The 15,642-nt window shown below is 22.6% G+C and overlaps 5 protein-coding genes across 5 annotated transcripts; 2 read left to right on the top strand and 3 right to left on the bottom strand.

Moving 5' to 3' along the window:
• Window positions 1–205: 205 nt before the first annotated feature.
• Window positions 206–1,342, bottom strand: PBANKA_1337200 (protein transport protein SFT2, putative; the record flags this gene model as incomplete). The annotated part of the gene is made up of 4 exons (XM_034566986.1): window positions 206–300; window positions 423–486; window positions 629–707; window positions 795–1,342. The coding sequence occupies 4 exons, from the start codon at window positions 1,340–1,342 to the stop codon at window positions 206–208; spliced, it is 786 nt and encodes a 261-aa protein (XP_034423528.1).
• Window positions 1,343–4,187: 2,845 nt separating this feature from the next.
• On the bottom strand, window positions 4,188–6,414 carry PBANKA_1337100 (splicing factor 1, putative; the record flags this gene model as incomplete). The annotated part of the gene is made up of 2 exons (XM_034566984.1): window positions 4,188–4,562; window positions 4,657–6,414. 2 exons carry the CDS (start codon window positions 6,412–6,414, stop codon window positions 4,188–4,190), a joined length of 2,133 nt encoding a protein of 710 aa, XP_034423527.1.
• Window positions 6,415–8,344: 1,930 nt separating this feature from the next.
• PBANKA_1337000 (conserved Plasmodium protein, unknown function) lies at window positions 8,345–10,180 on the bottom strand (the record flags this gene model as incomplete). Its single annotated transcript, XM_034566983.1, has 1 exon — window positions 8,345–10,180. One exon carries the CDS (start codon window positions 10,178–10,180, stop codon window positions 8,345–8,347), a length of 1,836 nt encoding a protein of 611 aa, XP_034423526.1.
• Window positions 10,181–11,769: 1,589 nt separating this feature from the next.
• On the top strand, window positions 11,770–13,296 carry PBANKA_1336900 (conserved Plasmodium protein, unknown function; the record flags this gene model as incomplete). The annotated part of the gene is made up of 1 exon (XM_034566982.1): window positions 11,770–13,296. One exon carries the CDS (start codon window positions 11,770–11,772, stop codon window positions 13,294–13,296), a length of 1,527 nt encoding a protein of 508 aa, XP_034423525.1.
• Window positions 13,297–14,602: 1,306 nt separating this feature from the next.
• Window positions 14,603–14,938, top strand: PBANKA_1336800 (conserved Plasmodium protein, unknown function; the record flags this gene model as incomplete). The annotated part of the gene is made up of 1 exon (XM_034566981.1): window positions 14,603–14,938. One exon carries the CDS (start codon window positions 14,603–14,605, stop codon window positions 14,936–14,938), a length of 336 nt encoding a protein of 111 aa, XP_034423524.1.
• Window positions 14,939–15,642: the final 704 nt, after the last annotated feature.

The following is a 15,642-nucleotide window of genomic DNA, read 5'->3' as shown; positions in this document are numbered from 1 at the left end:
ACATGTATCTATACTTGTCTTAATTTCAAAATGGATATATAAAGATATAAAATAAGAGAGTATATATGCATATATATGGGTGTATAAATATATATCCTCATATATACTATATATGTGTACGAGCATTTGTAAAATATATAATTTAAAATACGAAGAAAATAATACGCATAAAATTTATGGGGGGAAGAACAAAAAAATACTAAAGTTAAAAAGGTAAATCTGAGGAATTATTTCTACGAAATAAATTTTTAATATAATTATACATTCCACCAAGTATCATTTTTATTACGTTAGATCCTCCTGTATATTTAAAAATGAAGAAAATGATGAAACATTGCTTTATTAATTGTTAGTATACACATATATATATCAGATTTGACAACACATTGAGGCTGCCTCTTTTTTTTAAATTCCTTATTTACCTGGTATATACGAAACAATGAAAGAAATAAGTGCAAACATTTGAACAATGGATGTTATTAAGGCCTGAAAATGGGGAAAAATATATTTGATAAATTTATATAAGCAATTCAAAGAGGTATATATATGGATGAACTATATGGGATAATACTTGCCCCAAATGCATATATGAAAACATAAACTTAGTAAATATATGTTTTGTGATTACAAATAAATAAAAGGGCTTAATGATGGTAAAATAGAGGGTTGCAACTAGGGATAATATGTATGCGCTTGTGAATGGGAGACTAAAATGGAAAAATATAAAATGGAAAAATATTTTATTTTGAAGGATTATGTAAAAGTTTGTGTATTTTTATTTTCATTATTCTCACCGTTTTTTCTCGATCAAATGAGTGTATAAGTTAGAAAACCCTTTAAGAAATGCCAATGATAAAACGAAACATATTGAAGACAATGTAAAGAAAAAGCCAAACTGTCTAGGAGTGATCACAATCATTGGTAAGGTAAATAAGGATAGTATCATAAAAACAATACTAATTCCAAATAAAAGACAAAATAATGGGAAATTTTTATATGATAGTAGTGTTGTAAATGCATAAATTGAACTTGTAGAATTTTCTCTATTTTGGTTAGTAAAAGATGGAAAATTCGAAAACATGGATCCTGTATCTGCAGCTGTTGAATTAGATATTAATGATGGAGAATTATTTAAATTTGTTTTGTCTAGTGTTTTTTGAATTCCTTTTTGTATACTTTCTGCCCCTTTTTTTGAAAAGCTTATAGCTTTTTCTAGTAACCCTTTTTCTTCACTTCTACTATTATTATCATTCATTGTTCCTCTCATAAAATCTCGGTTTGTGCTTTGAAAATTATTGCTTTCGAAAAAAGATAAACCATCAAAATTATTTTCGCCTCCCATTTTATATTTTTATGGGGAATAAAAAAGTGTAGTAATGTTATGTGTACATAAAAGGTGATATTTTTCTGTATATATTTTGTAAAATAAAATTTTGATATATTTATATGTTTTTTTTGCATATATTCGATTATTTTTTTTGTTTTATTTTTCTGTTAATGTGTAAATAAACTTAAACGTTGTATTATAGACACCCCTTATTTTCTACCCAATGAAAATAAGAAATTATTTTATTCAAAAAAATCATATATTAATTATATTATGTATACATGTCTATTACATATGGATGAATATAACATTGATGATGCTCAGAAAAAAATATATAAATATGTCTATAAATAAATAATATAATGAATAAATCAAACACATGATGCGTTTTTCAAAAAACGTATTGTTTTCATATATATTAGGAAATAAATAAAAATTCAAGTTTATATATTTTATCAAAATATAAATTATAATTTAGGAGGAAAATTATAGTATTATATATATTTATTTAATGGTAAAATGGGGTGTATATAATTATATACATTTTTTCCTTTTATTATTATTATTTAAATAGTATGGGCAAATTATTAATTCCCCTATTACAAACTAATAAAATGTTTTAGGTGCATCGCAGCAAAAATAAAAAAATTATATATTTATAAAAAATAATAAAATAGTGAATATTATTTAAATATAAATTTTTGTTTTACTTCAGTTATTTTTTTCTATCAAAAAGTATTAATTTATATATAATTATATATATATATACTATATACTAATATCGGTCGAATAAAAAGTACATAAAAATTTATTAATGTATGGATAAAACTTGGAATTATGCATCCTAAAATTGCGGCAAAAAAAAGTAAGAGAATAATAAAATTATGAATAAATATATTATATACCCAAACACTTATTTATATTAAGAAATAAAAAAAATGTGATACTATGCATATTGTTAAATGCCCAAGAGTTAAAAGCAATATATATATATATATATATTAAAATACTACGCTGCCCAATATATTATTTTTTTATTATATATAAAATACCGCGTAAAATTTTTTTTGAAACCCTGTAAAAGTTAATATTGATAAAAAAAAAGGAAAAATAACACTACGCCTTAAATATCTATATATACAAATCATAATTTTTATTAAACATTACCAATAACAAATAATACATTTTTGTATCCATATATATAATAAATATAATTTGAATAACCCTTAATTTTAACATTTATACTTTGAGATGATAAAAAAACGAAAATGTAAAAGCAAATAACTTAGCAAAAGTTGGATACTAATTAAGTGCACATGTATCCTTTTATATATAAATACGTAGTTACAATCAAATAAACTAATTGGGTAATTTAGCCTTTCATAATATAAAATATTTCATATTTGTTCATAAGCTTATTTTTTTTACACCAAAATGTTAATATTTAAAATCGTATATGCTATAACCACAAAATCATAATATTATGAGACAACAAAATATATCTTTTCACTCTTTTATTTTTTCTTAAAATAGTGGTAATATAATTAATACAACAATTATAGTGGATATATGAATATATATTACACTTTTATTAATCCATTCTTATTTGGTATATCATAAAAATATGTCTATCATAAATATATCAAAACATATTTTATTACAACATTATAATTAAAATGTGTTATAAACTTTGCTCTTTTATATTTGTTTTAAATCGTTATTTTTTTGAAGAAATAAATGTATACAAAATAGGGGTAATTAGTTTGTATGCTATATTAGGTTATAACATATACAATTAAAATATAAAATGTTTGAAATTACAAAAAAAATGATTAATATGCAAATAACAATATAGTCCTTAAAATAACGCTGTTCTAAGCTTTTTTCTTTTTTTTGTATCCATATTTTTAAATGTATAACATTTTATAATGAACAAAAACAAACAAAAAAATGATGAAAAAAAAATAAACAAAATAAAGCGACAAACAATAATAGCCTGCACAATATTTACACAATTGCCCAAATGAGGAAAGCAAAAGAAAAAAAGTTTTATAACCAACCAAAATTTTAAATTTTGTTTAAATTAATTTTGTTGTATATAATTTTCTGCAATGTGTCCTAAATTATAAATATAAAAAATAAAATTATATGTCTCATCAATGTTGAAACAAAAAGAAAAATAAGTATAATTTTATTTCACTTTTTTTTCAAAAATTTAGTTATTTTCTCAATTTATTCCATTTTTTATGCGTCTTATGTTTATTTTTTCCCCATTTTTGAAAGAATATTATTCAGTGCATGGTTATATGAGCGCTTCAAATTGTAGAATTATATGCATATAGACACATGTGTATATATTTTTATTATTATTTTTTTATTATTTTTTATTATCGTTTATTTTCAGTACCACGAACACATGTGCATGTGCCGATATCTATTCACTTACATTCGTAAGATTATATGGTATTTTGAGCAAGAAAACACATTGTAATAAGTGTATATTACTAAAATGTATATACTTATTCTTAACTCCAAAATAATTTATACTTAAAATAATGTATTCCGCGCTATTCCTCGTTTCCTATAAAGTTGTTCCTTTATATGTATATATATTATAATGTATTAATTCGTTAAATTGTATAAAATAAGTCAATTAAATGGATATATAAAAAAGGTGAAAAAAATGTAATATAATATGAGTAAAAATGACATAAAATTACTATAATAAATTTGAAAAAAAGAGAAAAATTAAATTATAAACCTGTGTATAATATGCTCATATATATATGTGCATATCCAATGATAGTATAAGTTATTTTCTTTTTTTTAAAAAATTATTGAAAAATAATTCAAATTCTATTTAGCAGCATGTGGATTCCCATGTAGCATTACTAATAAAATAGGCATTTATGAGTGAACCTCCAAAATATCTGCCATTTAAGCATTGAAAAGCTTTTAATGATTCATCATTTTTGGTATATTTAATATAAATCTTACCATCTATATTTTTAGTATTTAACCATATTTTAATAATATTACCATATTTACTACATTCCTCCCTTACATCTTCAATTATGTCACTAAAAAAATCAGGATCCGAACCAATGTTACTATCATTTGGTGAAAACATATTACATAAAACAATGTTTGATGTTACATTATTTAAAGGGCTCGATACATTATTTAACGAATTTCTTGCTATAGCATTTGTTCCAATAGCATATGTGTTTGGAATCTATAAATATAAAGAAAAAAATAATTTCCGTGGATATAGAGTTACATAAAAAATGAAGTAAATGCATAAGATTGTTTTTTTTTGAAAATCTTACCGAAGCATCAATTATTGTATCTCTTTGCAATTTTTGCATTAAAGCAATTTTGCTACTTGCCCCAGTTATTAATCCACCTCCATCATCATCATCATTGTCAATTTTTTCATTATCTTGCTCCTCCTCTTTATTTGCAGATTTTTGTACCCCTTGTGCTGCTGCTTTTATTTGATTCAAATTTGGAATATTTAAATCTTTTAATGCATCAGTTGCTAATAAATATTTTGAATCTTGAGCATAACTAACTTTTATTTCTCGACCAGCGACTTCCATTCCATTCATTACAGTCATAGCTTCAATAGCTTCTGAAGCTTTATGAAATTGTATGAACCCAAAACCTTTTGATTTACCAGTATATGGATCCCTATGTATTTCTACATCTAATATATCTCCAAAAGGATTAAATAATTGTTTCAATTCTTGTTCTGTTATATTACTTAAAGGACCTAATAATCCCCCTATATATAATTTTAATGGAATGTCATTAGGATCAATTGGATGATGTTTAGTAGCTTTTGCTGCTCTATTTTTTTCAGCTTGAGATGATTGAACCTTAATTGGTCTGTTTTTTAACATATAACCATTAACTGATAATGCCTTTATAACAGATTCTTGTGTATAGAATTCTACATATGCTACACCTTTTGATTTCCCAGACCTTTGATCTTTTATACATTGTATATCACGAACTTTTCCAGCAACTTCTGAAAAAAATTCATATATATCTCTTTCATCTGCTTTTAAATCTAAATTTAATACTAATACTGTTAAATCATCTCTTTTTGCTTCTTCTAATTCTTCTTTTTTACGTCTTTCTTCTCTTCTTTTTTCTCTTTCAATTTCTCTTTCCCTTCGCATTCTTTCTCTTTCCCTTTCCCGCCTTCTCTCACGATCCCTATCTCTGTATCTGTTTCTGTCTCTACTTCTGTCTCTGCTTCTGTCTCTACTTTTGTCTCTGCTTCTGTCTCTACTTCTGTCTCTGCTTCTGTCTCTACTTCTGTCTCTACTTCTGCCCCGACTTCTGCCTCGGTGCCTCCTCCTTTCTCGTCTTTCGTGCCTTCTTTTTTTGACACTTCTGGACTTATGTGACCGTTTTTCATCATCGTCACTTGAATTGGTATCATTACTTGAATGTGGTTTTCTCCTCCTTTTTTTATGATAATCTTCTTTATAACTTTCCGATTTATCTTCCCTTTTTCTACTTCTTTCATCTTGATCACTTTCTGAATCAGAACTTTTGTCTCTATTTGAGTTACTATTCCTTTCATCATTATAATGCTTTATATTTTTATATCTTTCCTTTTTTCTTTTTTCATTTTCGTCATTATCACTTTGTTCCTCTTTTTCGTCACCTAGTTCTGAACGTTCTGAGGTATGTTTGCTATCATTTTTTTCTAACCCAGTTTTACTTTTACTTTTTTGTGCTATTCCATTTTCACTACTATTACTGTTTTCATCTTTTTCAATGATATCAGTTTCTTCATTTTTGTCGGTATCTGTATCTTCCTCTGTCTCTTCCCTTTTCCTTCGCCCTCTTCTCGTTACATTACTTTTATTTCCTTTTTCCTTTGCACTTTGTTTTCGCTTTTTATCATTTTTCAATAAAGATTCTTCATCTGTATTAGAATTACAATTATTTTCGTCACTTTCACTATTATCATTAATTTGAGATTTTACAGTTCCATTTATATTTTTTTTATTTTTCTTTTTGTCAAGAGTTGTTTCTTTTTCATCAAAATGCTCATTATCTTCTTCCATTTTTATCACATTTTTTTTATGCAAAAGTTATGAAAAAAAAATATATAGTATTTACAAGATATATATAAATATGCGTAATGATAGGAAAATATAAGATAAAAAAATAATAATAGTTATGAGTTAGCCAAAATGTATATAAGCATGTATTACACGTATTGAGATTTTCCCCTTTTATTTCAAATTTGATAATTTTAAAAATAATTATTATATATTCAATAATACTTGAAATCACCAATTTTAGTCTCCTTTCGGTTTTCCAACTAAACATATAATATTATCCCTTTCATTAATAATTTTATTTTTCTATTTACAAATTTTCCATGCCTTTTATGGTATTTTCACAAGTTTATATCTTTGATTATCTTGAGCGCATACAAGTGTACTAATATATAACATGATACCTACGCTTTACATTAACTATTTTTTTTTCCGTAATTCAAAACTCTGCTTTTCTTTTATAAAGCATTTTTATTTTTCTCATAAAATGAGAATAAGCAAAAAAAACAATTGACTATTAATATTTTATCACCTTTTATTTTTGTAAATAATTTTTTTTTTTTTTTCCCTATTTTAATGCATTCCCCCTACTATATACAATATTTATATGCATAGTAATATTTTTTTCCTCTGAATTTGCATGAAATTAATCCGTTAATATGTCAAATAAATAATGCAAAAAAATTATATATCTATTAATGTTTATTTTTATGGTTTCCTTTCACCACTTTATAGATATACATACATAACAATGTTGTTTTAAAAAAACTCCATATATATTTATGTATAAATCTCTAAAAATATCATCAATTTTCAAAATTTTATTATTCATAAAAAAAAATTGATAATTCTATTATATCATTATTATGAAAATACTTATTATCCCCTATCATTATATCATTAATAGGACATAATATTTAACCTTTTTAAATAAAAATTTATAAAATGTTCATATATTTAAGGAGAAATAAACATATCCATATATATATATATATATATATATATATATATATATATTGTTAATTCTATATTCGATGGCATACCCGTATATATACAAGATAAAAAATATAAAATGAGAAATATTGTTCATCTTTTTAATAAATGCTCAAAAATATAAAAGGAAAAGAGTCAAATAGACTGTTGTTCAGCAAATTTTATTTTCACATGTTCACTTTTCAAATTAAATAAACAGGTATACTGGTTTAACATTTTTGATGAAATGGCTAATTAAATATATTTTTAAAAGTTCATGCATGTTTAATAATGGATAAAATTAATATATTTTTTTTTTAAACGTTATAAAAAATAACGAATTATAATAAAATCGCCAAGACAAGTTTTATAAATATGTTGTTTGTATTATTCTCACAAAACGTATATAAAAAAAAGTAGTTAATATGAATATAGGAAGTTGTTGAAAATATAAATATGTATTATTTTTATTTGGTACATTCATAGAAAATTAGAAACATGTTATTTATTTGGAATTTACAAATCTATTAAATTAATAATAATAAAATATATTGTTTATAAATTTAGGTATAGAGAAATTATAAAAATAAAATGAACATACTACCTCGATCATTAATTGATAAATAATATTTCAATACCTAAGATAGACAATATTAGTGTAAAAATAAAATTTATTGTTGTAATAAAAATTTTAAAAATAAAACAGTCCTTATAATAGTTGTTGGGTGTGTGATTTATTTTTTATAACATAAAAATAATAAATGTTTTGTATTATTAATTTTGGAAAATACAAAAAAAATGTGTGTATATACGCATGTTATTGGAATATATAAACAAAACAAATTGAGAAAAAATAAAATCATTAATTAAAAAAATTATGCTTCTACATATATAGTATGGGAAACTTCATAAACGTATTCAAAAAAAATAGTTTTGTAGCAAAATGCTATCAATGAGCATTTTATAACTCAACAATATCTTGATTAGCATCAAATATATTGTCAAAAAAATTATTATTTACTATAAATTCAATACACTGCATTAATTTTTGTTCATACACATATATATCATTTTTCATTAATTGATATATAAGTGGCGCATTTTTATGAACATTTAACGAGTCAATTAGATTGTGTTTTTTTACTCTTTTGTTAAATTTTATATTTTTTTTATTGTATTTATCTGAAATGCTATAATAAGTATTTTCATATACATTTTTATGATTATTTTCAATTAATTTATTTAATATGGGAACAAATATAGATTTTCTTTGTGACTGAGTTTGATAATAAATATTTCTACCAATAGCAGACGAATATTTTTCTACTAATAATTTTTCAATCAAACTTGTTATTTTTTTTTCTTTATTTTTTTTTTCTTTTGTTTCAGAATTTATATTATTATTATTTTTTATGTCCATAATTTTTTTTTTTGTAGGATAATTTTTTTTTCGTTCTTCTATCCATTTTTGTATTTCTTCTTTGCTTTCTAAAATATTTTCATTTTTTTCATTTTTTTCATGGCTTAATAAATGAATATCAAAAAAATCTATATTATATATTTCTCCACAATTATCTATAGGGCATTTAATATGTTCTAATTTATTATGTTCTTCTAACTCTTTCTCATTAACTTCTATATTGCAATATTTGCAATAAATATTTTTTGATTCATTTTTATTTGCACTTTTCTTGCTTTCCAAATTATTATCACCGTTTTTTATATCTTTCTTTATACTTGTATGATTATTTAAAAAATTATTATTTTTTTTTTGTGTGTGCACCCTTTGATTTTTTTTTTTATTACCCATGTAATTTATTGTATTAGTATAGTGTCCATTTTTATTATGACTGTTTGTATAGCCACAACTATTATTATTATTATAATTATTTCCGTTCATAAAATAACTGTTATTTATGTTCCCAATGTTTAGACTGTTATTCACATTTAATTTATAATTGGCCTTATCATTTATTAAGTTATTTTTATAAGTAGAAATACTATTTGGTTGATTTGGAATATAAATCTTATTATTTTGTTGCAAATTATTATCATAGAAATTATTATGAATATTACTATTTGTTTCTCTAAAGCTGTCATAATTATTGCCTCCTATTTTTCTGTTTTTATTTTTATTTGCATCATGATCATTTACCATATTATTGCCATTCCAATTTACGGGTTCCTTTCTCATTAAATAATCTGGGTGAATTGGACCCGAATTAAAATTGACATTCATTTTTAAATTATGTTGCATATATGCATGATTATTGTTATTATTATTACTATTATTATTTAAGGAAACGCTTTGAACGTTTGGCAACGCATTTTTATTTACATATCCAGTTTTATTATTAAAATATGCATTGTTTTTGTATGACGGATAAATTGCCAATCGTTTTTTTATATTCATATTATTTTTGTTAGAAAACACATGTTGGTTTTCACTTTCAGCATTATTATTTATACTACCCTTGGAAATGTCATTATTATTATAACAAGTAAAATAGTTTTCCAAATAGTTGTTATTATATAATTTTTGGCCACCATTTTCCATTCCATTTATTTGGTTGTCTCTATATTTTGAATTTATTATGGTCTTATTTCTTTGGCAATTATAATTATATTCGCTCATCTTTTTCCCTTCAAATGATTCCCCTTTGGTTATTTTATTAGCATAGTTGAATTTTTCTCCATTTATTTTTCCATGATTAACATTATTTTTTTTTTCGTTTGGGTTATAAGATTTATTATTAAAAAAACTCCTATGTTTGTTTACAATTTCATCATCATTCATTTTATGTTGATAATATATACATATATATTTTTTCTTTAAATTTATAAATATTTGCAATTTAAAACATTATAGCGATGCTCTATATAATTAAAAAAAAAAAAATTATATATATATATATTCCCATAAAATATACCCATTAATTTATATATATTAAACAAACTCGTTAAAAATAAAAGAAAGAATAACGAAACATATATTCATATCTACAATGGATATATAAATAGGGGCTTATTCAAGCACAAAAAATGAATAAAAACAAAATAAATAAATTATATTCAATTTATTATAAAACGTTATTTTTTTATTTGCTACTACAATATCACATTTTTTTATTCATTATAATATGTATGTATTTTTTTTAATACATCATTGATTTGTTGAGCAGTAATATATGTAGGTAGTTGTTTTGCCTGCGCCTTTGCAACGTTTGAATTTTGTTTGTTTTTTTTTTGTTTTTTTTTTCAATTCATTGATATAATATTTGATTTTTTCACAAATGTTAAAGATATTGGAAAGGATAATTATACTCTCATTTTTTCAACCTACAAATATATTTAAGTAAACCATTAAACATATCCTAAGTTTTAAAAATAAATTATTATACTGAACCAAGCCATGACACAAAAAAATACGAAATTACAACAATTAATAATGATGAATGAAAATTTAAGAAAAAAATAAAAAATATAATGATGGCTGTGAATGTTAACACCTTTTCTTTCTCCACCACACCCATAAATGAATAAACAAACAAACAAATAAATAAATAAATAAATAAATATATATATATATACAACTATGTGGCTCAAGGCAATATAATATTTTTCAATTAATGCAACCTGTCCTCATTTAAAAAGTGTAAAAATATATTAAAAAATAAGTTCACACTATTTTCTAAAGGATAAGATAACATAAAAATTTGATAATATATATAAATAATATTTTTTATGGATTACACAATTTTTCTTATTTATTTTAATTTCATATTAAATTAAGGTTTAAGGTATTTAATTCCCCTCATATTTTCCTCTTTAAATATATGTTTTTTAATTTTATGCATCATGCATTTTTTCAAGCTAAACTTAAATATATGAAATTACATTATTCAATAATTTCTTGTTTTTCTAATTGAGACTGAAAAGCTAATAAACTGTAAATATGTTTTATTATTTTTATTGTAATTTAATATATAATAATAAATGTCATTACTTTACATATAATGCGATATATACTTATTTTGCTTTTTGAAAAGCGAAAATGAATGAAAAGACAAAAACGAGCAAATCATATATGTGCAATTAATATAGTGAATAATAAACAAATCACTAATTTACGGAAACATAAATATATCCTTGTATGAAATTTAATAGAATAAAAAAATAATAATTTGTTTAAAGCAATTTTAAATCGATATATATAAACAGACGGGGATAATATAACAATATAAATATAAGCTAAATTTTTTTTTAATTTTATCATATTTTTATATTCCTTTTTAGCTATATCTCCATTCGTTATATTCGAATTTTCAATTATCCGTCTTTTATTTTTTTTGTATTTTTTCTTCCCTTTTTTGTGTGTAGGTCCACATGGATATAGAGCAACCAATTTTCGTAGATAAGGATAAAATAAATGCAAATAATATTTGTTTACAATTAAACAAATGGGAAACAAGCAAAGAAAAATGTGAAGAACTTTTTAAAGACAAGCAAGTTATGAACCTAAAGGATTATATATCTAAATATGATGATGAAATAAAAAATAAAAAGAATAGTAATACAAATGATAATACCATTGATAATGTAAAAAATATAGGAATTCAAGATATTGTCATAATATGTGTTATAGTTAATATTCCATATCAAGTTCGAAAATATAATAATGAGAAATATATTTTCTGGGATGTATCAGATTTAGTAGACACGCAAACAAGAATATTTTTAACAGGCGAAATATGTGAACAAAACGAGCATGTCAAAGAAGGGGCAATACTAGCTTTAGTAAACCCATTTGTAAAAGATAAAGATCCACAATATTATAATTCTCGTATTATCGAAATATATGATAATAAAAATTTAATATTAATAGGATCTGTTGATAAGTTAGAAAAATGTAAAGGCAGAAAAAGAAATGGGGAAAGTTGTAAAATTATTTTATATACCCCTTTGTTTGGAAACTATTGTAAATATCATATTAAACAAGATAAATCAAAAAAAAGAAAAAAAAAAAATGAACAAAATGAAAATTATCAAAATAGAATAATTGAAAGAGAAGAAGCAAATACATTGAACTGCACTGATCATATAAGTATAAATGAAAATGATACCGTGCGATCTGATATAAATAGCAAAGAAGATAAACCAAACAAAAAAAAAAGTAAAAAAAAAAACCCAAATAATAATGATGCTGAAATAAGCGGAGAGAAAAATGATGAGTCCTTTGATATTGAGTCGATTATAACTATGTACGAAAACAAAATAATAGTTAAAGATAAAAAGAAAAAAATTGAACTAATTAATAACAGAATAAAAGAATTAGATGATTATTCAAAATTACATAATGAATCAATTGATATAGAAATGATAAAAAAAGAAAATTCGGTACATACAAAAGATGAAAATGGACAAAGATCAATTAATAATATATTTTCTGAGCAATGCCCTGAATTATTACATTTAATTAATAGAACAATCCAAAAAAATAAAGAAGAACAAGACATGAATACAAATTTAAAAACACAAGAAGAAGAAGTTAAAGCAAATGAATTATCAGTTATTAATGAAGAAAAACAAAAAAAAAAATTTGAAAATTTTTTAACCAAGTTAATTCAATTACAAAAATCAAAAGATGAAAATGATATAAAAACATTATTAAAAGGTTTAATTTATGTTACTAATAATTTTTATTTCAATTTAAAACATGTGCATAATTCAAATATATTTGATATATGTTATAAGCTAATGGATCATCGAAGCGAAGAAGTAGCTATAGCTGCACTTCGATTTAAAAGAAAAATCAATCGCCTGTATTTAGATTATTATAAAACACGGCTTAAGAGAAAATCAAACATTCAGTCATCATTAGACCAAAATTATGAAATACCAAAGAATAGTTAAATATGTCTTATTATTATTCCAGGATTTATAAAAAACATGCATACAAATATACATTTATCAAAGATTTAAATATTTTATTTATTCTTTTTTTTCTCCGTGTATGCATAAAACATGTGTACTTATATATTCTTGTTTTTTGTATATTTATTTTTAAACAAGTTAATTTTCATTTTATTTTATCATTTGATACATATTATACTTATATACATATGTGTGTGCGCATTATCTGATACAAATAAAAATGTGTTATATATTTATATTGACATTTATTGAATTTGATAACTACGCAGCTATATACATATGTATAAGCGCCTTTAAATATTTGTTTAGTTACCTTTTTACAATTTTTCTTTTACTTTTTTTTATTTGAAAACCATCCTATACATGCATAAAAGAAAAAATAAACGTAACTGTTATATATAGAATAATTTTAGAATAATTTACATATATTTATTTACAAAAATGAAGGGATAAAGGATATAATTTTTGTACACTTTTAAATTCTCAAATTTAATACGTATATATATATGTATATTTTTTTCCATATAAAAATTATGTTTGTGGTATACTACAAGAATGTCAATTTCCTTGTTCGTTTATAGGATACGCCATATATACATATTTGCATTGACAATCTAATGTACTTTTGTTTATTTCATATAATATGACATTTTATTATATATAAATATGATGACGCTAATATTTTATTGTGTTAGCTAAATATTAATTTTACTTTTTATTTTAGCATTACCGTTTTCTTTCTCCCTTCAAATTTCTCTTTTTTGCGTTATTTTCGATATATTAAACAACATATCAAATTAACAAACAAAACAAAAATATTAAAGTAATATCAAAAATTATCATACCAAAATAATAAACATTTTTATGTTTGTAGATGAATGTCTTACTATATATATAGCTAACTTTTTTTTTTTTTTTTTTTTTTTTTTAATAAGCTACCCATTAATTTATTAATTCTTTTACTTGAATATTAATTTTTATTATTTTTTTCAATTTTATCATATAAACATAATTATTAAATTAAAAAAATATATAAACCATTTTGAATAAGACATTTCAGGAATATTTCCTTTTTATTTTTATTAAACCAAATAATCTTTAAGAAAATCGATTATACTAATGTTCTTTCGTTTGAATGTTGCTTAAGGATTTCTCACTTTAAACTTTCATACATACATATATATATGTACACCTAGTATTTGCATAGTATATATATTTACACAGTATATACATATATTATAATATATAAATTCGGTAACTAAAATTAACAAATACCATTTTAAAGATGACTATAGAGATTCCTCTTTTATTATCAACCACATTTCCATTACTTTGGAAATCAGGAATAGCTCAGCTTTCGTTTGCCAAAACAGGAGGCTCTCTAGCAGCCGCAAAAGGCACTTCTCTTTTGTTAAGCAAAGTAGCATCAACTGGCAAGGGGGGGCTTTTAGCTTCGACATCCTCACAACTTGATAACATAAAAGAAGCCGCTCAGAAATTAGTAGAGGAAATTGAAAAAAATATTAACTTAACTTTATTATTTTATAATATAGAAGATGAAGAAACAGCTGGGTACTATTTAATGAAAATGCGAGAAAAAAATGAAGAAACCTTATTATAATGTATGCATGTTATATGCACAAATTTGCACATAAGATAAGAATATAATTAACAAAAAAATCATTATGATATACCATAAAAGTTAAATTAATAAAAAGAAAAGAACGCTACCTAAATGATAATATGCAAACAAAATATAGCAATGAAATAAATACATTTACATATATTGTGGATATTGTCCAACTAGTTTTATACGATTATTATTTGTTAGTAGTTAAACCTGTTTTCAATATCTTAAATGAGGCAAATTGTCTATAATCGTTTTAAACCAGTAAACATAATGTAGGAATTAGTATGTGTGAATACACACACAAACCTATAAATATGTGACATTTTAATGTGTATATAAATTCGTATTTATATTTGTAGTGTTTAAAACAATATATATTTTTGTCTTTTCGCTTTTCATATTACAATTATATTCAATTATACTAATTTTAAAATATAAAAAATATATCTCATTTTGGCATTAAAAAAAACATGCATATAGCCTTAATTGCATAATTCAAGTTAACTTCATATTTATAAATTTCCACAAACTAGTTTTCTTTATGTTTTAGTTGAAATATTTTCATTAAAACGTAACAAAAATATGCATTTTTTATAAATGGGAAACTATTTTAGCATTCTTCTAAATACTCATCATTTTTATAGTTTGTATAATTGTATAAAAATATAATTTTCTATATTGTGCAAAGAAAAAAA

The sequence above is a fragment of the Plasmodium berghei genome (genome assembly GCF_900002375.2).
Source record: "Plasmodium berghei ANKA genome assembly, chromosome: 13".
Lineage (NCBI taxonomy): Eukaryota > Apicomplexa > Aconoidasida > Haemosporida > Plasmodiidae > Plasmodium > Plasmodium berghei.
Note: the sequence above shows the minus strand (reverse complement) of the source record. Positions and strands in the feature narration are given on the sequence as shown.